Here is a 25094-nt window from a genome sequence, read left to right on the forward strand (position 1 = left end):
GCTACTTCTTCCTAAGATTTTTTTTTTAATGGTTAAGCCTTAAGTAATAGGGTTCAGGGCCTGTTTATAACCACCTTTACTAACTATGATCTTAAGAGTTGATGCTCTCTCAACCAGCATAGGAGAGAGAAAAAATACCAACTACTTTAAGGCCTGTCATCCAGCTATTTAAAAATGCTTTTATTGACTATATCTTACTGCAAGCGCTTAAATAAAGATTGACACCTAGAGTTAAAAGGACAGCTGGCATTTTTTCATTCTTACAAACATGGAGCTCCTACTTGGCAAATGGAAAAGTTTTACAAATGTGTTCCCTTTCATTGATAAATAATAACAACAACAACGAGTTGGAAGGGACCTTGGAGGTCTTCTAGTCCAACCCCCTGCCCAGGCAGGAAACCCTACACCATCTCAGACAGATGGTTATCCAACATTTTCTTAAAAACTTCCAGTGTTGGAGCATTCATAACCTCTGCAGGCAAGTCGTTCCACTTATTAATTGTTCTAACTGTCAGGAAATTTCTCCTTAGTTCTAAGTTGCTTCTTTCCTTGATCAGTTTCCACCCATTGCTTCTTGTTCTACCCTCAGGTGCTTTGGAGAACAGCCCGACTCCCTCTTCTTTGTGGCAACCCCTGAGATATTGGAACACTGCTATCATGGCTCCCCTAGTCCTTCTTTTTATTAAACTAGACATACCCACTTCCTGCAACCGTTCTTTATATGTTTTAGCCTCCAGTCCCCTAATCATCTTTGTTGCTCTTCTCTGCACTCTTTCTAGAGTCTCAGCATCTTTTTTACATCGCGGCAACCAAGACTGAATGCAATATTCCAAGTGTGGCCTTACCAAGGCATTATAAAGTGGCACTAACACTTCATGTGATCTTGATTCTATCCCTCTGTTTATGCAGCCCAGAACTATATTGGCTTTTTTAGCAGCTGCTGCACACTGCTGGCTCATATCTAAATGGTTGTCCACTAGGACTCCAAGATCCCTCTCACAGGTACTACTATTGAGCAAGGTACCACATATATGGTACCTGTGCATTTTGTTTTGTTTTTTGCCTAAATGTAGAACCTTACTTTTTTCACTGTTGAATTTCATTTTGTTAGATAGCGCCCAATGTTCAAGTCTGTCAAGATCCTTCTGTAACTTGAGCCTATCTACTGGAGTGTTGGCTATTCCTGCCAGCTTGATGTTATCTGCAAATTTGATGAGTTCCCCATCTATCCCCTTGTCCAAGACATTGATGAAGATGTTGAAAAGTACTGGGCCTAAAACAGAGCCTTGGGGTACTCCACTGCATACTTCCCTCCATGTGGATGTAGTTCCATTGAGGACTACACGTTGAGTGCGGTTGGTCAGCCAGTTACAAATCCATCTGGTCGTGCTGCTGTCTAACCCACATTTTTCTACTTTATCTAGTAGTAGGTTATGGTCTACTTTATCAAATGCTTTACTGAACTCCAAGTAAATTAGTAGTGTAAATTTACCATTACTAAATAAATGGTAGTGAATTGATAAAACACAAGCATATTAGATTCAGTACTTCTAATTTTCTCTGGAGAATTTGAAATAAGCTTATATTACTACCTTTAAAGTGCTCCATGGCTTAGGACCGGGTTACTTACGGGACCGCCTACTGCTACCGATTGCCTCTCACCGACCCGTGCACTCTCACAGAGAGGGACTCCTCAGGGTGCCGTCCGCCAAACAATGTCGGCTGGCGGCCCCCAGGGATAGGGCCTTCTCTTTGGGGGCTCCCACCCTCTGGAATGAACTTCCCCCAGGACTTTGCCAACTTCCGGACCTTCGAACCTTTCACCGCGAGCTGAAGACATATTTATTCATCCGCGCAGGACTGGCATAGGATTTTAGATTTTATCTGGTTTTAATTTTAGTGGGTTTTATTGTTTTAAAGATATTTTAATTGGGCCAAATTGAATAAGTTTTTTAAATATTCTTTTATTCTGTATTTATTTTGTTGTTCTGTTTTTATCTGGCTGTAAACCGCCCTGAGTCCTTCAGGAGAAGGGCGGTATAAAAATTTGATTAAATAAATAAATAAATAAATAAATAAATATAACATTTTTTCAGATTAATATCACCAATTAAAAATAACTGCATCCCAAATAATCTGATAAGGACAAAACATTTGGTGCTCACTCATACCAGACCTTTCAGGAACACACTGTTAAATAATAGGTGTATTCTTAACAATTTACTGCTAATGCTCCTGGTCAGCAACACTTAATATGTTTTATTTAATATGTAGTCTGATGCCTTAAATCCATGACTATAAATGACTACTTAGGAAAAGTGCTGTTCTGGGGAAGGCTTTCCTTTTTCTTCTTTTGTTTCTTGATTTAATTGCCACATTACACTACAAGCATTCAATAATTTATGTTAATCCTCCTCTCCTTTAATAACTGTTTAGCAACAACCACTCTACTAGAAAGTAATAGAGGAAAAGAAGGGAACCCAACACTTGCTTCATTAACTCTGCATAGGTCAATATACAGTATATGGTTCTAGGCTTCTTTTTAGACTTGGGTCAAATTGATCCAAAGTCTTAAGAAAGATATGGACACATCCATGTAGTATCCTTGGCAACAATAGGAAAAGCTTTGTTTTGTTATTTCTATGGCTCTCAGATTTCCTGGTGCTCTCTCCTTTCCCCAGTGTGAACCAGGAATAAACCCTGATAATCTTATTTAAATGTGCCATTCAACCATGTAAAAATATTTTTTCTTAATATGAACACAACTGTAAATAAGGTGCACAAATGTTCTATTTGGATGCTATTGTAGTCTACAGAAGATACCGTTATGGAGTCCTTTCCTCCCCAGGTACCATTATTCCTTTCCCCATCTTTCTTTTCAAAAATAACACACACACACACTCAAATTCTTATATTTTGAATTATTCTCTGGTTGGAGTTACAAGCTGGTACTCATCTATATCTAGCAGCCCTGCTTCCCTTTTCTTTCCAATTCTTTTTTCCATTTATCAGAATCATAACTAAATCATACACCTCTTCCCATTTGTCCTTTTTATGGGATGCTTCTGCTTTCAGTACTTTAATGGACCATTTGTCTAGAAAAATGTATCTATTATTTCTAATTGTTCATTAAATTCAGTGGTGAAATCCAAATTTTTTCACTACTGGTTCTGTGGGCGTGGCTTGTGGGCATGGTGTGGCTTGGTGGGCGTGGCAGGGGAAGGATACTGCAAAATCTCCATTCCTACCCTACTCTGCGGCCAGCCAGAGGTGGTATTTGCCGGTTTTCGGAACTACTTAAAATTTCTGCTACTGGTTCTCCAGAACCTGTCAGAACCTGCTGGATTTCACTCCTGATTAAATTGGAGAATATGACAGCAGTATTACACAAGTGACATATTTTTTATTATCTGCATAAAAATGTAATATAACGGATATACCTGTACATGTCCATTGCATGTTTTGAAGAACTCTTCTTTTGGCTTATTCAAACTTTAAAATTTCAAGTTATGGCACGCTGCCCACCTATTGTTTAAATTCATTAAAATTTGCTTTCCTGAAATCCATGATGTATAACTGACTTCTTTCAGCTTTTCTTCCTTGGTTTGATCTCCAACATAACATAGCCATGGTTTCCCCAAAGTGCCCTCTTTAGTCCCTCAACCTAATTCCTCTCTGTTGGTTCAGAATATATCCAGGAAAACTAACCTTATACTTTCTTCAATCTTTTCAAAAATGACATTTCTAATAAAAGAGGTTGAAAACATATTGGACCTCCTACTCTAGTTGAAGTTAATCATCTAGAAAATATGCCAGGGTAATGATGATTTCAAGCTGACCAGCCAATGTAAGGCTAATGCAACTGTAAAGCTGATGAAATATAAGGCTGATGCAATGAGAATGAATCAGCATTGGTATAACCTCTTTAAGACTCTGAAGGGATCCACACAAGTATTTTACCCCTTTAAGAGGTGTTTATAAATTTCACCCAGGAGAGGGTGTATTCTCTCTCCTTGTGTCCGGTATTCATTGCTGAGTTCTCAGTATAGAGTTAAGAAGATTGATTGCTTGTCAGGTATTTTGCCTACCACATATATTTCTGTATTTGTCTTGTATATAAACTACTATTAAATGTCTAAGGCTCTGTGTGCTGTTTTGCTCCTGGGTTGTCTCCTAATTGTAGTCATGCTGCAAACGCTCTGACAAAATATAATAGTTAATGTCTTTTATTACCATTATAACCTATCATCTTGGAACTTTTGAATTGATTTTGAAAGAATTATTCATACTTCTGCTTTGCTAAGTAACTGATGTAATATACAACTACCACATACTGTACACGACTCTCTAGTTATAGTAATCTAATTCCATACATCAACAATTATGATATATCTTACACTACAAAATGAGATTTGTTTCTTTTGGATTTAGATTGCAGTGTCTCTCCTTACAACTGTTGTAAAAACAATCATAAAATTGAAGCTGGTCACACAGTGTCTCAACTAGCAATTGCAATGACTTATGTCCAAAATTCCAAGCTCCATTGTAGTTTTAATTCAAGGACTACCTGTAGTTTGGACTTTGTTTAGACAATGCATGAATGTAGCCAATGAAATGTATTTGTAGATCATAACATGGGTCAACCTTGTTTAAAACACCTAGCAAAGAAACATCAGTCACTTTCTCAGTATTGGTAACATACTGATTTGTAATCTTGTCACTCTTTTATACAATTTTTCAAATTCAACATATAAAAGAGATGACCAAGTTAGGGATGGTAAGAGAAGGCTGGATCTTTTTCCTTCTCTCAATTTGACCCCAGTTCATATCCTGCTTGTAATCTTCCTGGATGAATTGCTTTGGCCACTGTTTAACAAACGATGTTTGTTCAGATCCTGTGGCTCTTCTTACAAACACATTTGTGAATTATTCCTTAATATTAAATTGATATACAACATAGAAGCATTTTCTAAGACCATTAAGGACTTCATAGCTCCTTTTTCCAGTTTTGCCTAATGTAATGGAGTAATGCAATCTGAACACCTTAGCCCAGGGCAGTGGAGAAACCTGAACCAGTTTACTACCGGTTCGCTGGCCAAAGAGGTTGTAAAAAATGCTTTTAAAAATAAAAAGAAAAGCCTCTGATGATCACAAAGCTCAGCTGGGATCGTCAGAGCCTTTTAAAAGCATTTTTCAGGCAACTTAGCCGGGATCATCAGAGCCTTTTAAAAGCATTTTTTTACAACCTCTTTTGCCGAAAAGATTGTAGAAAAAATGCTTTGAAAGGTTTAAAAAAAAGGCTCTGATGATTGCGTGGCTCAGCTGGGATCGTCAGAGCCTTTTTTTTTAACCTTTTAAAAGCATTTTTTAAAATTCATTTGGCCGAATAGGTTATAAAAAAAAAAAGCTTTTAAAAGTAAAAAGAAAAAGCCTCTGATGATCACATGGCTCAGCTGGGCATGGGCGGGGGTGGGGCGCAGGGATTTTTGCTACTGGTTCTCCGAACCACCTGCTGCCATCGCTACCAGATTGGCTGATCTGGTCTGAACCGGGAGCATTTCACCCCTGGCCCAGGGGTCCCCAACCCCCAGTCCACGGCATGCCAGAAACCGGGCTGTGCAAACAAGCGAAACTCTATCTGCAGCATGGAGGTAGCATACAAAACCACACACACCCCAGTACACAGCAAAACCTCTCTCCACGGAATCAGTCCCTGGTGCTCAACAGGTTGGGATCTGCTGCCTTAGCCCATTATATATTCCAAAGATAGATCAGTTCTCCAGTTAATATACCTCCTTCTATCACTTCTTCGGGACCCACTTTTAATGGTTAGTTAAAACACACTGTACAAAAACACTGGGATTTGCTAGAGTTTGCTTTAGTATTGCGTATGTAGCTGAAGCTATGCCGCTAAAATTGCAGCCTGCCTATCTCCTTTTTTACTTTAAAAAGTGCCACAATTTTATTCTCAGCCGGATCTCGACATTTGTGCTAAGGATCACCACCCTGAGGTCTATCTGAAATCATTAAAAGAGAAATACTATAAACAGGAGACACCAACTAGCACAGGATTGGCATTTATTTTATGCAGTAATTGCCACATTGCTTAAGATTTGGACTAGCATCTAATTAGCAGTATGATAACACATTCACTACTGGATAGTGCCCAATAAATAATCAACATATGCATTTGCTAATGTTGATAAATTGCTAAATTAAATTTACATTATGATGGTTATTTGCTCTTAGAGGCAAAATAATTATTTGTGAAACACAAATGTGTGCCAATACCCAATGTTTATTATTTTGGACATGTATACATTCAAGTAATCACTTAATTTCCCCACCACCACCACCTACATATGTCTGGAACAACCTCTTCAGGAGGATACTATGGCATATGGCAGTGATGGCTAACCTTTTTGTTGTTGCGTGCCAAAAGCGCGTGCACGCACCCATAATGCAATGCGTGCATGACCCCCTCCGTGTGCCCCGCCCCCCTGTGCATGTGACCCCCCCGCACGATCCCTGCCCTCCTGCACATGCACGAGCTACCCCCTGCGCGACCCCCACCCCATGCATGTGCACTGACTCCCGCATGTGCCCCCTATGTGTGCACGACCCCACACATGTACGTGACCCCCAGCATGCACCTGCCCGCCTGTGCATGCATGTCTCCCGCATGCACCCCGCCCACTGAACATGCATGGCAGAGACCCAAAAACCAGCTGGCCGCTGGGAGGTACGCACACATGTGCAGTGGAGCTAAGCTGGGGCGACGGCTCACGTGCCCACAGAGAGGCCACCTGTGTGCCACCTGTGGCATGCGTGCCATAGGTTCACCATCATATGGCATCCAAAGTTGCAGAGAGATCTGGAAGCAACAGCATGTACTCCTCTCTCTCTCTCTCTCCTAGGAAAGATCTATAAGGTGACCAAAGCAGTTTAGGTGCTAAAACTAGACCCAAAACTTGTTTAAGAAAATCTGTTTTGTACAACAGTTTTGATCTATTCAAAACTGATCTATTTTGATCTATTGCTTATCTGTGTCCTCAAGCAACTTGTTCAGGAATGGGAGGTTGGAAAAAAAGCACATCAGGTTAATACCTAAACTTACAAACTGTGCTCTCTCTCCATCAAAGAAATAAGCTCCTTGCTGAAGATAAATTTAACCTGAAGATAAATTTAACTTGGGCTTTCCTGTCAACCAATTGTTTTCTGAAGAAAGCTTATCTATTTTTTTTCATGCAAACATTGACTTCAGGAATACTTTTTTACGAAGGTTATATTCCTAACTTTAGTAGTGTATTACTTACAAAGCTGAAATATGCTGGAATATCACCAGCTGTCTTTCTTGTAGAATAGGCAAGAAGTTGGTCGTTTTTGATGACTAGTTGTATTATTCTATTCACACAGGCCAAGCAGCCTCAGGCAAATTCCAAGTGGAATTCTGTAACTATACATCTTTTTTTTAAAGAGGGGTTTTCTTTCTTTGAAGAACCGTCCATGTGAAAAACTTTCATTGGCAAGAGAAAATAATGCAGGAAAAAACAAACTGTAAGGATTTGCACTTGGCAGGACCAACAATTAAATGCTTGAGGCTAGATACTTGTATAACAACTTACCACACCAAAGAAGTGTCATGAAAAGTAATTGTGCTTTCCAGACATGCAATAAACAAAGCAACTTTTGCAACAAATAAACCCAGATCAAAAATATGCATTATCTGTGGTTCACATTTATTAGTAGATAATCAGAAAATGTGCCGTCATAGATTTGGGACAAGGTTTATTTGCCTATGTGTCCTATTGATTATTGAATATGGGCATACACCAGAAAAAACAGGGTTCTTATATATTCAATAAATGATCAGTAGAAACTGTTGCAGAGCTGGCCAACCCCCTATGAAGCAGTTAAAGCAGGGGTGTCAAACTCGTGTCCTCACGTGAGGTATTGTGACTTTTCCCTCCTTCGCTAACCGGGCAAGGGCATGGCCATCCGGCCCACGGGCTGCTAGTTTGACAGCTCTGAGTTAAAGGCTTAAGAGCAGCATCTTCTTTTCAATCAACTGTAACAGTAACAGAGTTGGAAGGGACCTTTTTTTTTTTTTGTTTACATTTATATCCCGCCCTTCTCCGAAGACTCAGGGCGGCTTACAGTGTATAAGGCAATAGTCTCATTCTATTTGTATATTTTTTACAAAGTCAACTTATTGCCCCCCCAACAATCTGGGTCCTCATTTTACCTACCTTATAAAGGATGGAAGGCTGAGTCAACCTTGGGCCGGGCTTGAACCTGCAGTAATTGCAGGCTCTGTGTTCTAATAACAGGCTTCTTTACTAACCTGAGCTATCCCGGCCCTCCTAGGACCTTGGAGGTCATCTAGTCCAACCCCCTGCTCACGCAGGAGACCTATACTAGGGATTCGACCTGTCGAACTGCCGACCTTTCTGATTAACAAGCTCAGCGTCTTAGCCAGTGAGCCACACTGTTTTTCCATATGCTGTGTTTCCCCCAAAATAAGACCCTGTCTTATATTTTTTTGAACCCTGAAATAAGTGCTTGGCCTTATTGCCATGCACTTAAAAGCCTGATTGGGCTTATTTTGGCGGAAACAGGGTATATGCATAGTCAATCTTGATGATTTTATTATAATTTGGATAGCTATTACCACTATAGGTGGTCCTCACTTAACCATTTGTTAAGCAACCATTCAAATTTATGACAATGCTGAACAAGTATTTATGACCAGTTCTCAAACTTACAAGGTTGCAGTGTCCATGTGGCAGGCAGCTCACAATTACGATGTTGAAGCATCTCATGGTCACATGATTGCCATTTGCAACTTTCATTGGTTTTCAACAAACAAAGGGAAAGGGAAATCCAGCAGGTCCCAAAGGGTGATCACATGATATCACATTTTATGTTACTCAGTAATGGAAATTCCAGTCCTGGTTACTGTGGTTAAATGAAAACTACCTGTCTTTCCTACTAAAATGAACAAACCTAAAAGTGCTTAGGTTTGGCTCAGTTTTCTCTTTAAAAACTTATTCTTTTACAGGTAAAAACAAAGGAAACTTAAAACAAAAATATTAATAATTTAAATGGCCTGAATCTTTGTCCATATATTGGAAAGAACTTTTTAGTTTGAGTACTCTACTATATTAAATATAACTTCTTGGGCTGTACAACTAGTTTTCGTTCAGAGGACAAATATTACGATTAAAACATTTAGGCCAAATCACATTATATTTTGGTGAATTAGATTGCTGAATAATTAGTTCAAGGTTAAATTTGCTCTTATTTATTGCATTTATCAGGCAATGAGAAACTAATAATGAGGTTTTACTACATCCAATATGTTTTCACGCTGCTGGGTAAATTAATCTTAAAGCATCACAGTGCTTTTGTCCTTTGTCTTCTTTGTGTGTGTGTATATGTGTGTGTGTGTGTGAGAGAGAGAGAGAGAAGCAACAGAAGTGAAAGAAAGCCTGACACTGTCAGCTCTATCTGATGTTTCTTTCTATCAGCTATTACCTAGCAATTTTTGCATCTTTTTATAGTGTTTTTCTATTCCACACCTCATTAAGATCATTATTCTTCATGTTATACTAAGAAACTATATATGTTTGAATACTTTTTTTCCCCAAAACCCATTTTGTTAAGCAACAGCATCTAACCAATTTTGATTTATCTCAAAAAAAGCTAAATAGGGATAAGGTAAAGGTAAAGGTTCCCCTCGCACATATGTGCTAGTCGTTGCTGACTCTAGGGGGCGGTGCTCATCTCCGTTTCAAAGCCGAAGAGCCAGCGCTGTCTGAAGACGTTCCATGGTCATGTGGCCAGCGTGACTCAACACCAAAGGCGCACGGAACGCTGTTACCTTCCCACCAAAGGTGGTCCCTATTTTTTCTACTTGCATTTTTACGTGCTTTCGAAACTGCTAGGTTGGCAGAAGCTGGGACAAGTAACGGGAGCTCACCCCGTTACACGGCACCACTAGGGATTCAAACCGCTGAGCTGCTGACCTTTCGATCGACAAGCTCAACGTCCTAACCCCTGAGCCACCGCGTCCCTTTTTAAATAGGAATAGATCTGATTAATTTATTTGTTTATTATATATAAATTTCATCAAATAAATTTTAAGAGATTAAAGAGAAGGCCAATCTGGGAAGAAAAAAGTAATGAAAGTTTTAAAAGGTATTAGGTAATTTTAAAAAAGTGGGAAAAAAGAAAAAAGTTTTAAACAAGTGGCTTCCAATCTGTTTGACAGCAGTTATAAATGCATTTATATTTTACTTTCTCAAAGATTACAACATAATTTTGTTATTTCCATAGCCTGAGCCTATTTAATAATCAAACTCACAAATTCATTGTTTTATAACAAAAAGTCCATTAGAGGTCTCTAGTCATTAATAATATGGTTATTATCCTTTCTCTAATCAGACAATTTTGCCATATCTGCTAATTCTGACATTTTAGAGGGCTGGAACTGATTAGAATTTAGATAGAGACCACCAGGAAATCCCAGGACTGTGAATTAGACTTTTTTTTAAAAAAAAATCTAAACAAGGTTACAGCAAGCTACTATCATACTATTGCCAAGAAAACTACATGGGCAATTGAACTTAGTGCTCTAGTTTTCTAAAGATGAACTTGACTAAAATCTATATATTTAAAATTTAGAAGTAAAGATTAGAATATCTTTACTTCTACAAATCTATACATTTTACAAATCTACACATTTCCATGTATTGATTTTCCTATTGATGATATTTGGAAACTTTTCTAGAAATCTCTTTTTACTGAATAGAGGGTAAAATGATTAGCAATTAAATTATCCTATAAGTCACACCTGGACAAAAAAAACCTCATTTTATAAAAGCATGTAACATTTATGCACACATCTAAGCAGTACAACAGTTTAAAATCACAACGTTCAATGATATTTACTGGGAATAGATTTGCAATAGAAAATAATGAAAATTGCATTTGTGAAGGGATTATGTTGCTAACATGGTGGCCTCCAAAAATTATAATTAGAACTCCTATATTCCCAGAACTTTAGACCAAAGGGAGGCTTATAGGTGCAAAGCCTCTGGAAAGCATTATGTAGCTGATTTGACATTGCAACCTAATTGGTGTTCTTCAGATCTGTTTGGCTGCAAACCCCTCATCCTAAATCAGCAAAATCATTTGATTTAAGGTTACCATATATCTAACAGAAGGAAGACATGTTCTCATGTCTAGCAGCCATAACCTTAAAATTAAACATTGTCCAACTCTCTCTTTCTATATATTTATGCATGTATTATGTATGTATGTAGAGTTGGTGTGGAGTTTCCTGCCTGGGCAGGGGGTTGGATTAGAAGACCTCCAAGGTCCCTTCCAACTCTGTTATTATTTTATGTATGTATATTTTCACCAGTGATGAAAACCAATTTTTTTTACTACTGGTTCTGTGGGCGTGGCATGGTGGGCATGGTGTGGCTTGGTGGGCGTGGCTTGGTGGACGTGGCAGGGGAAGGATATTGCAAAATCTCCATTCCCTCCCCACTCCTGGGGGAAAGATATTGCAAAATCTCCATTCTCAGCCCACTCTGGGGCCAGCCAGAGGTGGTATTTGCTGGTTCTCTGAACTACTCAAAATTTCTGCTACCGGTTCTCTGAATTGCTGAAAATTTCTGCTACCGGTTCTCTGAACTGCTCAAAATTTCTGCTACTGGTTCTCCAGAACCTGTCAGAACCTGCAGTGGCAGTTTTTCGCTCTACTACTTGTCATGGACGCCCAGAAAGTTAAAGGGGGTGTGTCCTCTTTTCTAATCGTCTGTGTCCTCCCAACCCTAGTTTGTTTTATTAATTAATTAATTAATTTATTTATTTATTTTATTAATTTATTTCGTCAAGCGTGTATTTTATGACAGATACAAGTCTCAACATAATTATAAATACATGTAAAGGGTACGAATAAAAGAAAACATTAGGACAGGGACGGTAGGCATGCCGGTGCGCTTAGGCACGCCCCTTAAAGACCTCTTAGGAATGGGGTGAAGTCGACAGTAGACAGTCTAAGGTTAAAGTTTTGGGGATAGCTGGATCGCAAAGTTTCGAGCTCGCACCTTCCTGATTCACACGGGCGGGAAAAATATCACAGAAGGTTCGCTCTGACTCAAGTTTATAACAAAACGAGTCTCAGCTTCGGATTTCCAGGAGTGTGTGGGGGGGGGCAGCTAATTCTACTTTTTGTTTTAGAAAACAACCCGACCTCCGCTCCACTAAGCGGCGCCCTCAGCCGCGGTCTGTGCTCTGATCGCCGGTCTTCTGCGCAAAGGCCAGGCTGACACCTTCCCCGACGCGTTGTGTTTGTGAGCCGGTGCGATGGGCGGCAGGGTGACCCGCGTGCTTAGCAAGTTTAACTTGGAGAGCCGAGCGCACCGGGAAATCAGCAAGAAGAAACCCAGGGTTGCCCCGCGCCACCCCGGCCCAGCCGAACCGGATTGTGAGTTCAGCGGGCGCAAAGGCGCTGCCGGATCGTTTTAATCGCTACCCCCCTGCGCCGCTTCCTTTGGTTTCTGCTGCGGAGGGGCTGGATTAAAGGGAATTTGGGGAAGGGAGGGAGGGAAGCAGGCGCCGTCCCGTCGGGGAATATCCCCGGACAGCCCTGCGGCAGAGAACGACTGTTGCATGACGTCCAAAAGGCTTCCTTTCCCTTTGCATCTAAGGGACCTTGGGAGTAAATCTTGCAAAGGAAGGGGATATTTGTAGTCAGGCTTTGTCCTTTAAATGAATCCGGTCCGTGGGGAGGGGGATTGCACAAACAAAAGCAAGTGCGATTTCGACGACAAAGGCGCTGGTGACATTGAAGCGACCCCTCGTTGCGCTCTCAAGTTTTGGAAACCGCGCCCGCGCGTTAGCTCTGCCTTTGGAAGGGCTGGTGGTTTCACTTTTAGGAGCAGCCGCATGCGCGTCTGCGATGACGAGCAGATGCTGGGAGTGGTAGCTTGGGATGCAGTTGAGGTGCCAGGATGCCGAGACAGCGTGGATATATTTTTATTTATTTATTTTATTTGTCACAACAATATATATAAGCATCACACAAAAAGATTATATAGTATATAAACATATATATGAGGAAATATAAGGAAATATAAGAATATATATATATATGTATGTATGTATGTATGTATGTATGTATGTATGTATGTATGTATGTATATATATATATATGAAGAAAAAAAGAAAAACAATAGGACAGGAACGGTATAGCAATAGCACAATAGATTTATATACCGCTTCACAGTGCTTTACGGCCCTCTCTGAGTTGTTTATAAAGTCAGCACATTTTCCCCAACAATCTGGACCCTTGTTTTACTGACCTCCGAAGGATGGAAGGTTGAGTCAACCTTGAGCTAGTGAGATTCGAACTGTTGGCAGCCAGCAGTCAGCAGCCTGCAGAACTGCATTATAACTACTGTACCACCACAGCTCTATGAAGGTCTTCTGGTTCAATCAGTACAGACGTAAATATACAAATGATTGAACAATATCTCTTTTTTTTTTCTGGCTGACATCCTTTACTTGAAACAGCCCTCTTGCAAAATACAAAATTATAGCTCCTGTAAAGAAGCAGGTACAGAGAGTCCTCGACTTTCAACAGTTCATTTAGTGACCGCTCAAAGCTGCAATGGCACTGAAAAAAGTGACTTGTGACCGTTTTTCACACTTAGGACGGTTGAAGGATCACCATGGTCATCTGATCCAATTTCAGTTGCTTGGCATGTGACTCATATTTATGATAGTTGCAGTGTCCCAGGGTCATGTGATCACCTTTTGCGACCTGACAAGCAATATCAATGGAGAAATCAGATTCACTTAACAGTTGTGTTACTAACTTAAGAACTACAGTGATTCACTTAAGAATTGTGGCATGAAAGGTTGTAAAATGGGGCAAAATTCACTTAACAAATGTCTTGCTTAGCAACAGAGATTTTTGGCTCAATTGTGGTCATAAGTCAAGGACTAGCTGTAATATTCCTTCCAGTTCCAGACAGATCAGTCAAAACACAACACACTTAGTCCTGCTTTCTTTAACTATGGTTAAATAAGCCATAATCAATTAGTTTATGAATTGTGCTAAAGTGAAACCAGAGAAACGACATTCGGACTGATTTGCCCAGCCACGTGGCTGACTCACCATTTCTCAGGGCTGGAAACATGTCATCAATTCTACCCACCCACAATCCACTGGAAAACAACTTCTACCTATCTTTTCCTGCTGTGCCGTGATGTTTTCTGATTTGTGTTGGCACAAGTGGTATTGTCCAGTTTTTCTGTTGCACTTAATTTCATTGTAGTGCAAACACTACTGTGCACTGTGGCAGAAGTGCCTCCTTTTCATCTTTGACCATTGGTCGATGCCCTGATGGCCATTTTGTCTTGGGTAGCTGGGCTTGTCCCTTTCTGAGGAGACTTTGATGATGAACCTCTGGATTCCACCACCCTCTTCGTTATCTTAGTGGTAGACCAGTGAAATTGGATGTTTTCTTTCTGATTGTTTACTGTGAATCAGGAATGTGGTGGTTCCTTCTTTTCCTCTCTAGGTGAAATTGACAAAGGTTTGGTTGTTTTCTATTTACATTGATATATTGATCATCAATTGTGTTGTAAATGTTGTAGCTTGATGAACGTATCTTTTCTTTTATGTACACTGAGAGCATATGCACCAAGACAAATTCCTTGTGTGTCCAATCACACTTGGCCAATAAAAATTCTATTCTATTCTATTCTATTCTATTTGCAACCTACATAACAGGAAAATGGTAAGAGCACAGTGGTCTGCTAGTGGAAATCCAATGTCCCCAAAGAGCCATCTAAGGAAAGAAATCGGTGCCTTGGTAGGAGGCGTAAAGAAGGCAAGTTTGCCAATTAAAGGGCTATTGCCAGTGTAACATAACCATTAAGCAGAACAGGTTGAAATGTAGAAGAAGATTCCTCATACCAGCTTCATTTCCTATCAGTTTACACATAGGAGTCAAGCAGATTAGGGCTATGGTATGAGGGCATCCTTAGGAAGTTGAATGACCCAGGCCAGAAAATTTCCCGAGACTATATTAATTTCAGTGGGCATCGTCCTGTTACGGTCAGAGCACATGTTCTTCAACTGAAATCCACTGAAAGCAGTAGAGTAGGAGACCTCTAGTTTTCATTCAGCCACAACATTCACAAGTTAAACCATAATCTCTTAGCTAAACGTGCCTAAAAATGTAGCACTTAAAACAAAATGGGTAGTCAGTAAGAGGGATAGAAAAAGAATGTAGCATACTGAGGAGGAATTAGGAATATAATTTCTTTCCTAGGGTGACAGGCCTGTTTAACTTCATAGAAAACCATGCCTCCATTATATTGTCTTGTCTTCCATACTTCCATTATATTGTACAATGACAGAGCTCACACATAAAATGGTTCTGGCCCAAGTTATGACGAATAATTGTTTTCAAGTTTTAAGAGTAGTGGCTATTTCAAATGCAGTTCAATAGCCTGAATGTGTGTATTTGTGTCTGTGTGGTGTGTGTGTGTCTGTTTGTAAAAGCACACATACATTTTTTGTTTATGATTTCATTTAGAACCGTACTGTGGAATCCATGGTGCTTTCTGAGCTGGGCTGTTTGCTCTCAGGCATTTTATTAACCTACTAGATAACATTATCAATGCTACTGAGAGTGGTGTTTGTTTTCTATTTTAATACAGTAGCTTGCCCTGCCAGTATTGGTGGGATGTTGTTGTTTTCTTTAGTAGTTCCTTGATTAAGGTATTATTTTATGCTTGATTGATTGTTTATTAGATGTTGATCTCTGCTTATTTGGATGTTGGCTGCTGAAGAAAATGTATTCTGGACTTTTTGTTTCAAGGAACTATTAAGGAGACCCAGAGAGGTTTCTGACGGAGCTTGGGCCGTTTCCCGGGGAATTAGCCCACGGCTCGGCCGAAGAACTGGTGGCCGCCTGGGAAGAGGCGGCGGCCGGGGCTTTGGACCGCGTCGTGCCTTTGCGGCCTCTGACCCAGCGCCGAACTCAACCAGCTCCTTGGTATAATGAGGAGCTGAGAGAGATGAAGCGCCGGAGAAGACGCCTAGAGAATGTTTGGAGGTCCAGCCGCTCCGAATGTGACCGAACACTAGTAAGGTCTTATATTCAGACCTACCTAGTGGCGATAAGAACGGCAAAACATAACTATTTTTCTTCTCTTATTGCATCGGCAGATAATCGCCCAGCCACCCTGTTTAGGGTGACCCGCTCCCTGCTTATGCAGGGGGCTCGGGAGGACCCCTTGCAGGGGCGTGCTGAGGATTTTGTACAGTATCTGTCCGATAAAATCGCTCGGATCCGGGACGGACTGGATGCTGATTGGATAGATTCAGGCGGGATGACGGGGACGGGTCTTGTGGATATTACCTGGGCTGAGTTTGATCCTGTGACTCTCGACGACATGGACAGGTTGTTGGGTAGGCTGAATCCTACCACATGTTTATTGGACCCGTGTCCCTCCTGGTTGGTACTGGCCACACGGAAGGTTACATGAGGCTGGCTCCTGGGAGTTACCAACGTTTCTTTGTTGGAGGGCATTTTTCCCACCGCCTTAAAAGAGACGGTGGTGAGGCCCCTCCTCAAGAAGCCTTCCCTGGACCCAGCTGTATTGGCGAACTATCATCCAGTCTCCAACCTTTGCTTTTTGGCAAAGGTTGTTGAGAGTGTGGTGGCATATCAGCTTCCCCAATACCTGGAGGAAACTGTCTATCTAGACCTGTTCCAGTCCGGCTTCAGACCTGGATACAGCATGGAGACGGCTTTGGTCGCATTGGTGGATGATTTCTGGAGGGCTCGGGACAGGGGATGTTCCTCTGTACTGGTCCTTTTAGATGTCTCAGGGCTTTGATACCATCGATCATGGTATCCTGCTGCGGCGATTGAAGGGATTGGGGGTGGGGGGCACCATTTATTGGTGGTTCTCCTCCTATCTCTCGGACCCTTCACAGACGGTGTTGGCAGAGGGGCAGAGATTGACCTCGAGTTGCCTCACTTGTGGGGTGCCACAGGGGTCGGTTCTCTCGCCTCTCCTGTTCAACATCTACATGAAGTCGCTGGGTGAGGTTATCCGTGGTTTCGGTGTGGAATACCATCTGTACGCTGATGATACTCAGCTGTACATTTCCACCCCGAACCACCCCAACGAAGCCGTCGAGATGATGGCCCGGTGTCTTGAAGCCATGCGGGTCTGGATGGGGAGGAACAGGCTCCAACTCAACCCCTCCAAGACAGAGTGGCTGTGGGTTCCGGCGTCCCGGTACAGTCAGCTTACGTCATTGCTGACTGTTGGGGGTGAAGTACTGGCCCCCAGGGGGAGGGTGCGCAACTTGGGCGTTCTCCTGGACGATTGGCTGTCCTTAGAGGAACATCTGACGACCGTCACCAGGGGAGCATTTTATCAGGTTCGCCTGATTTGCCAGTTGCGCCCCTTCCTAGACCGGGACTCCTTACGCATGGTCACTCACGCCCTCGTTACGTCCCGCCTGGACTATTGCAATGCTCTCTACATGGGGCTCCCCTTGAAGAGCACCAGGAGGCTCCAGCTAGTCCAGAATGCAGCTGCGCGGGTGATAGAGGGAGCACCTCGTTGCTCCCATATAACACCTATCCTGCACGGCCTGCACTGGCTGCCGGTAGCCTTCCGGGTGCAATTCAAGGTACTGGTCATCACCTTTAAAGCGCTCCATGGCTTAGGACCGGCTATTTACGAGACCGCCTTCTGCCACCGATAGCCTCCCAATGACCTGTGCGCTCCCACAGGGTGGGCCTTCTCAGGATGCCGTCGACCAAACAATGTCGGTCGGCGGCCCCCAGGGGGAGACCCTTCTCTGTGGCGGCACCGGCCCTTTGGAATGAGCTGCCTCTGGGGTTGCGCCAACTCCCCGACCTCCGGACCTTCAAACGTGAACTTAAGACTTTATTATTTCATCGTGCGGGACTGGCCTAAGGGTAATTTTAAATCGAAATTTTTAAATGGGTTTTACATCGGTCTATGACCGTTTTAGTTTGATTCGGCCTATTAAATATTTGGTTTTAATTCTGTTTTAAATTTGCTGTTTGTATTTTGTGTTTTTAAATATGGCTGTAAACCGCCCTGAGTCCTTCGGGAGAAGGGCGGTATAGAAATTAAATTATAAATAAATAAATAAATAGACAAACAGTCAAGCAGAAAACAATATCTTATTCAAGAAACTACCAATGAGAAAACCACACCCCACTAACCCGGGCAAGACAAGCTACTATATATAAATGTGGAGTAAACCCCACACTTACTAGCACTGATAAGTTACCTAGTTGGATAATGAAAATTCTGCCAAGCTCAGAGGGCACCAAGAACTCCACAGTTCAGTTCTGAGCTACCTATATTCTGTTCTATTGGAACTGTGTTATTTTGTTGTAAAAATGGAAAGTTATGGGTTTTATGTTTATTTTCTTCAGGGTCTGCCAATTTCCAAGAAGAGATAAAGAAAAAAGATGAAAAGCTTCTTACTTTCTTGAAGGATGTCTATGTTGATTCCACTGATCCAAGCTTGCAAGTGAATTACAGAGTCTTGAAATGCACACACACATTGATAATTCAGCTTTACATACCGTGTTTTCCCGAAAATTATCGGGGGGGGTGGTCTTATTATTTTGGGGGTGCAGGAGGTGGCGAGCGTGGCCATCTCATGGTTGCTGCTATGTTGTGCTGCTGTGGCAGCGCAACACAGCCACTTGTCAGTTGTTCGCTGGGGCAAACAAAGGTGGGAATCTCCCCGCCGTTCTTTGTACTCGCCCGCCTCCCATCCATCGCCCTCGCCTGCAAACTCCTGCCCCACTCCCATCTCTCTGCCAGGCAATCCCCGGCAGCCCCAGACACCCAAAGCCTGCGCCCGCCCGGTTCCCTTTTCCACAGTACCCGGCTCTTTATTGAGGGGGGTGGCATGTGGGGCAGGGGAGAAGCAAGACGCATTGCTCACTCCTCTTGCCGTCTCTTCTCTCCCCCTCCCCCCGCCTCGCCGGGCCGGGGAGAAGCAAGACACATGTCTTAACCTACCTTGCAGTTCTGTTGCGTGACTTGCCTTTGTCTGCAAGCAAACACATTGTAGGTTAAAACCAAACTTCTCATGAGTTTGAGAAGTTTGATTGAACTCGCAAGGGCTTTTTTACCCTACGCGTTTGCCTGCAGACATTGGCGAGAAACATGACGGAGCTACAAGGCAGGTAAGACGTTCATCTCGCTTCTCCCCACCCCCACCCCTTACCACCTGCCACCCCCAAATTGTATCCAATTTCCACTGGGCATGGAAGCCCTGCCATGCCCGGTGAGAGGGAGAAGAGACGGCAAGAGGAGTGAGCCCTGTCTCGATCCATGCGTGTCGCTTCTCCACCCCACTTGCCACCACCCTCAATAAAGAGCCGGGCACTGTGGAAAAGGGAGCCAGGTGGGTGCAGGCTTTGGGCATCTGGGGTTGCCAGGAGTCGTCTGGTGGAGAAGCGGGAGCGGGATGGGAGTTTGCAAGCAATCGCTTCCCCTTTGCCTTCTCTCCCAGAAACGCTCCTCGGGCACAGCCACTTCTGCAGCAGGAGACTCAGGCCTCGTGCCAGCCTTCAGAAGGGTAGCAGCAGCTATCCACAATTTTTTAACCCTTATTTCGTCCTGACCCACATGGCCTAGTATGGTCGGGACAAAATAAGGATAAAAAATTTGTGGATACCTGCTGCTATAGTACCTTCTGGAAGGCTGGTGCTAGGCACATAGGGTGTATCGCTTGGCCTCCTGTTGCAGAAGTGGCCGCAATCAATGGCAAAAGCGGCTGCACTTGCTGGAGGCGCTGGCCGGAGTGACGCCTGTGAATCAGCTGTGAATGGCAGCTTGAGTGGCTCAGCTGATCAGATTAAGGGGCTGAGAAGCCCTGAGGTGACCGGGAAAGGGAAGGGCTGTCTCCTGTGCTGGCCACACCCACCCCGTCTCTAGGGCTTATTTTCCGGGGAGGGCATATATTTACGCCCACCCCAAAAATCAGGCTTGGTTCTATTTTCAGAGAAACACGGTAGCATACTGGGGACAGAAGAAGTTTCAGGGTTTTTCATGATACAGTCTAAGTTGTCTTTGCTTTCTTATATTGATTTGTTACCCGTATCAGTACAAGCCACTGCCTGATATTTCTTTCAGGTTATGAATGCAATTAATCTCTTATACATTTCCCATTCCCAGCGACATTTATCTAATAAACGCAAGGATCTATCTATGTAAACTTTTTCACAGATTTCCCAAATGTCTTTTTTATTTCACCTGCTCAAAATTCTGTTTTGCCTTTATTTTGGTAATGCACTGCATCAGAATGCATCAGAATTCCAGGTAATTTGAAGTCTCTCACAGGTAGTCCTTGGCTTACAACCATTTATTTAGCAGTTGTTTGACATTACAAGACTGCTGAAAAAAGTGACTTATGACCTCTCTTTGCACTTAGACAGTTGTCATGTGATCAAAATTTGAGCTCTTGGCAGCTGGCATGTACTTATGACAGTTGCAGCATCCTGGGATAACAATAGCACTTAGACTTATATGCTGGTCCATAGTGCTTTACAGCGCTCTCTTGAGAAATTTACAAAGTCAGCATATTGCCCCCAATAATCTGAGTCCTCATTTAACCAACCTTGGAAGGCTGAGTCAACTTCAAGCTGCATCAGGATCAAACTTCAGACTGTGGGCAGAGTTAGCCTGCAATATTGCATTCTAACCACTGCACCAACAGAGCATGTAGGTTACAAATGGCGATGATGTGATCTCCGTTTGTAATCTTTCCAGCCAGATTCCAACAAATAAAATCAATATGGGAAGCTGGATTTTCTTGGCAAACGGCAGTGATTCACTTAACAACGGTGGCAAGAAGGGGTCCTAAAATTGGATGGGACTCACTTAAACAACCTCTTGCATAACAAAGGAAATGCTGGTCCCAATTGTAGTCGTAAGTTGGGAGGACTACCTGTATTCAGAAGTAAGCACTTCTGAATAGCTTATTTGTATTTGGAATCTGACATTAAGGTGCTTATAGATATCCAAATATCTGGAAGATTATTCAGAAATAATGTTGGCTGTGTTTAATAGGGCTTTCTCTCTAAGATAATTGATGTTGACTTTAATATAAGAGAGATAAATGGGCCGGGGGGATGACTCTCATGCATTTGGCGAACGAGCTAGGTTCAGGGCCTATAGACAGCTTATTCTCAGAGTTTAGAAATTAGAAAGAAATGCTGAAGAATGTCCTGCTTGGAGATGCCCTCCTTTTTCTTTTTTTTGCCTCACTGTGCCTCTGGCAGCTTGCTCTACTTTCTGTCCCAGATCTTTCTTTGCCTCCTTGGTTCTGTTCATCTCTCCCCCTCTCCTCCATTCACTGTAGTTGCAGAGGTAAGTTATCTTTAGTCTGAATTTCAATATTTCATGAGGTTGTATGAAAAAAATACCATGGCTGTGGTTGCTATTGTTGCTGTCCTCCACTATCCTTTCTGCAGTATTTTAAGAGAAATTCTACATCAATCTGGAACATGATTTGTGGGGAACTTTGGAGAATGAAAAAATATCTTAAAAGGGTACCCCTCACTCACCAGCACTGCTTATTTTAAATTTTAATGATTATTGGTAGTGTCAAAATGTAAAACCCAGTAAGGGGAACAAATTGCAGCATAGCAAAGGATAATCTGTTGATATCAGCAAACCAGTTGTCCAAGATAAGAAATTCATAGCCAGTCTTTTTTTTTTTTCAGTAGTCTGTTGCAAACAGTCCCTGTGCTTAGCTTTTTCATAGCAATTAAAACTCTCAAGCAAGAACAGACCATCTCTTAGCATATCAGTTTGTAAAATTTCTTGCGTTTTGATGCTATAAAATAGGTCGTCAGCTCAGCCTAATTTCAAAAATCCTCTGCAAGGGATCAGTTTAGAAAAACTGTCTTTCTTCTGGCAGTCCACTAGGTGGAGATGAAAATAGAGAGTAGAATTACTCTTTCCTTGCTGGTCCCTCCCCAGCCTGCAATTTTGACTTGCAAGGGGGTATTATCTTACAGGGCCCTGCAGTGTAGGGCTGCAGTGTTTCTTAACCTGGGTGACTTTTAAGATGTCTGGACTTCAACTCCCAGAACTCCCCAGCCTGCTGAAGTCCGCATATCTTAAAGTTGCCAAGGTTGAGAAAACTAAGCTGTAGAATTTGCAATTGCTTCCTTATTCCCCTTCCTTCTTTTTGGATTTTTTTGCCCAATAATCAATTGCTTGGTATCAGTTACCAAAACTAAAGCTCTGCGGCTAATCCTAAGTAGTCCATTTACAATTTTCTAAGATTCCTGAAAAGATAATGAAATGTATAAAATATATTTTTTCATGTTTAGATCATTCTTTTTCCTGAAATTATGCACCACTGAGGTTATGTATGTTAATGGGCAAGGCCTCTTGTCATTTAGGTTACCCAAAGAACAAATTGTCACTGGGAATATTTTCATGAATAATCATTTAGAAATAGAAATAAGGTACTGAGGATATCTTGACAGGCTGCAACATTTGGCCAAAACCAATTTGATGTAATGTAAAAATAATCAGGCTTGCATTTAGATACCATGAAAATAAGTAGGGTTGCTGTAATTGGCACTGGATCCTGCATCTAAAGACTTCTGTTTAGATAATGCGAGGAATCAAATGTTAAACTACAAGGGCCTGGGCCTAAGCCAGCAGGGCTGTTTTAGGTTCTTAATTGTTTTTTAATTTTAAACACTCCAGGTAGCTTAGCATATAGGTCTCCCCTCATTTTAGACTCAAAAGAATCTTGTGAGGTTTTTAAGACAAGAGAGAATGTCTTGAGAGAGAATGCCCAGAACTACCCACTAGGTCCTGTTGCTGAGGGAAAATTTGAATTATAGTCAAGAAGAAGTGATATTGAGGAAGAAAAAGAAGAGCTGCTAGTAAGATAACAGTCAGATAAAAGAAACTTGAGTCCAGAACAGAATTGTAACTTGAGAAAGCAGTTTAGACAAGACCCTCCCTAGTTCTCATGAGGATAAAGGGAGGGAGAAGGCAAATGCATTGAGGAGGAAAGGGATTTTTAAAACCATTGGAAAATAAAAAAGTAACAAGCCACTGTATAACAAACCAGACTATTATTCTATTTGGCTTGAATTTGTCTTTAACTGATGGCAGCCACATTTGGCCAGGATTCTAGCTTGCTAATAATCCTAGATATGAATCTGGGATGTTGTAATGTAATATTTTTCCAAATACCCCTGAGGTATTTCCAATTCTTTAAACAGCCAGAATAACAAGTATTATAACCAGACACTTCTTTTAAATGGGAAACCAGGTAGGCTCATAAGAGAAGAATACAGGTAGTCCTCACTTAGTGACCAAGAGCTGCAGTGGCACAGTGGTTAGAATGCAGTACTGCAGGCTACTTCTGCTGACTGCCGGCTGCCAGAAATTCAGCGGTTCGAATCTCACCAGGCTCAATATTTACTCAGCCTTCCATCCTTCTGAGGTGGGTAAAATGAGGACCCAGATTATCGGGGGGGCAATACTCTGACTCTGTAAACCGCTTAGAGAGGGCTATAAAAGCACTGTGAAGCAGCATATAAGTCTAAGTGCTATTGCGAAGTACTATTAGTTCAGCAACCATTTAGTTATGACAGTACTGCATGGGGTGTGTGCGTCTTACAACTGATCCTTGAATTGTAATGATTGGGGCTTCCCTGTGATCATGTGATCACAATTTGAGCACTTGGGAACCAACTCACAATTATGAGACCTGCAGCATCCCTTAGGCATGTGATTGTCATTTTTGACCTTCCCTGCCAACTTCTCACAACCAAAGTCAATGGGAAATTGGCAGGAGATTACAAGTCACTCAGCCCCACCAATTTTTTCCCCAAGAAGTCTCTGGACAGCATGTGGACAGCATCTGCCCACCTGTACTCTGTAGCGCCTGACTGCATTCTCTAGTGGCCACCGTAGCACCTGACCACCCTGCACTCAAGCACCTACTTGTGGGACCTACCCACATACTTACCTGGAACAAAGTTTCAGCAGCATAAGCAAACATCTCTTGATCCCTATGCCCATGATGCGGTCTTGTGAGGTCCTTGCTTAACGATCTACACAGTCCTTGCTTAACAATGACAATGTCTATTACCATTGCAGTCATGATACATTCTGCTTTATGACTGCATCGTTACTTTATCATTGCAACCCAAGGATTACCTGTAGTTCATAACTTCATTACGGGTGGTTACATGAAACATAAACGCTTTAATATAGAAATAGAACATTGTCTAACGTATTTCTAATGGTGTTTTTTTTTCTTTTTCTTTTTTTCTCTCCTAGAGGAAAAAAAAAGGGAGAAATCTCCCTCATAAGGAGGAGGATTACAGGCCGGTAATAGATGGACAGTTCAATTATCAGGACATTCAGACTGTTCCCAAAGGCAAAATCTTGATAGAGGAAGCTTTGACTCTTCTCAACCATCATCAGCGCTCTCCAGAGACATGGACTGCTGAGAAAATAGCAGAGAAATATTCTCTAGAACTGAAGGATGTGAATAGCCTTTTAACATTCTTCATCCCGTTTGTTATGGATTTCCTTCCTTACAAAGACCAGAAAACCCTGGACTCCAAATAAAAATTGCAAACACAACTCTAGAGAGTTTGTCAGTGTTGAACCATAATAACATACCTACAGTAATTCTTCCTACCCCATCAATCGACCATAGGCAATTTCAGTAGTGTCTGCATTTTCTCTGGCACATCTATATCAGCAAACCAACCTGATCATGGAGCCAGGTGGGGAGATGTGCCCACAATCAGTCATGCAGTTTTCTTAAATATTCTAAAAATGTTGGCTGCCTCGTGGCTGATGTGTTCCAAAGCATGTGTTCATTACTCAGAATCAGACAATAAAAGTGCAGGTTCTTTGCACCTGATATTTTTCTGCTGGAGCTCTGCAGAAGCTTCTGCCCTAATAGCATTCTGCAAATAGCTTTCAAAACAGATTTGTAT

General features: G+C 42.0%; 1 protein-coding gene across 1 annotated transcript; it reads left to right on the forward strand.

Annotated features, from left to right (window-relative positions):
• The first annotated feature begins 12319 nt into the window (after positions 1-12319).
• On the forward strand, positions 12320-24732 carry NDUFAF4 (NADH:ubiquinone oxidoreductase complex assembly factor 4). The gene is made up of 3 exons (XM_058175076.1): positions 12320-12499; positions 18522-18619; positions 24424-24732. Exons 1-3 carry the CDS (start codon positions 12379-12381, stop codon positions 24715-24717), a joined length of 513 nt encoding a protein of 170 aa, XP_058031059.1. The 5' UTR covers positions 12320-12378; the 3' UTR covers positions 24718-24732.
• Positions 24733-25094: the final 362 nt, after the last annotated feature.

The sequence above is a fragment of the Ahaetulla prasina genome, chromosome 1, assembly GCF_028640845.1.
Source record: "Ahaetulla prasina isolate Xishuangbanna chromosome 1, ASM2864084v1, whole genome shotgun sequence".
Taxonomy (NCBI): Eukaryota; Metazoa; Chordata; class Lepidosauria; order Squamata; family Colubridae; genus Ahaetulla; species Ahaetulla prasina.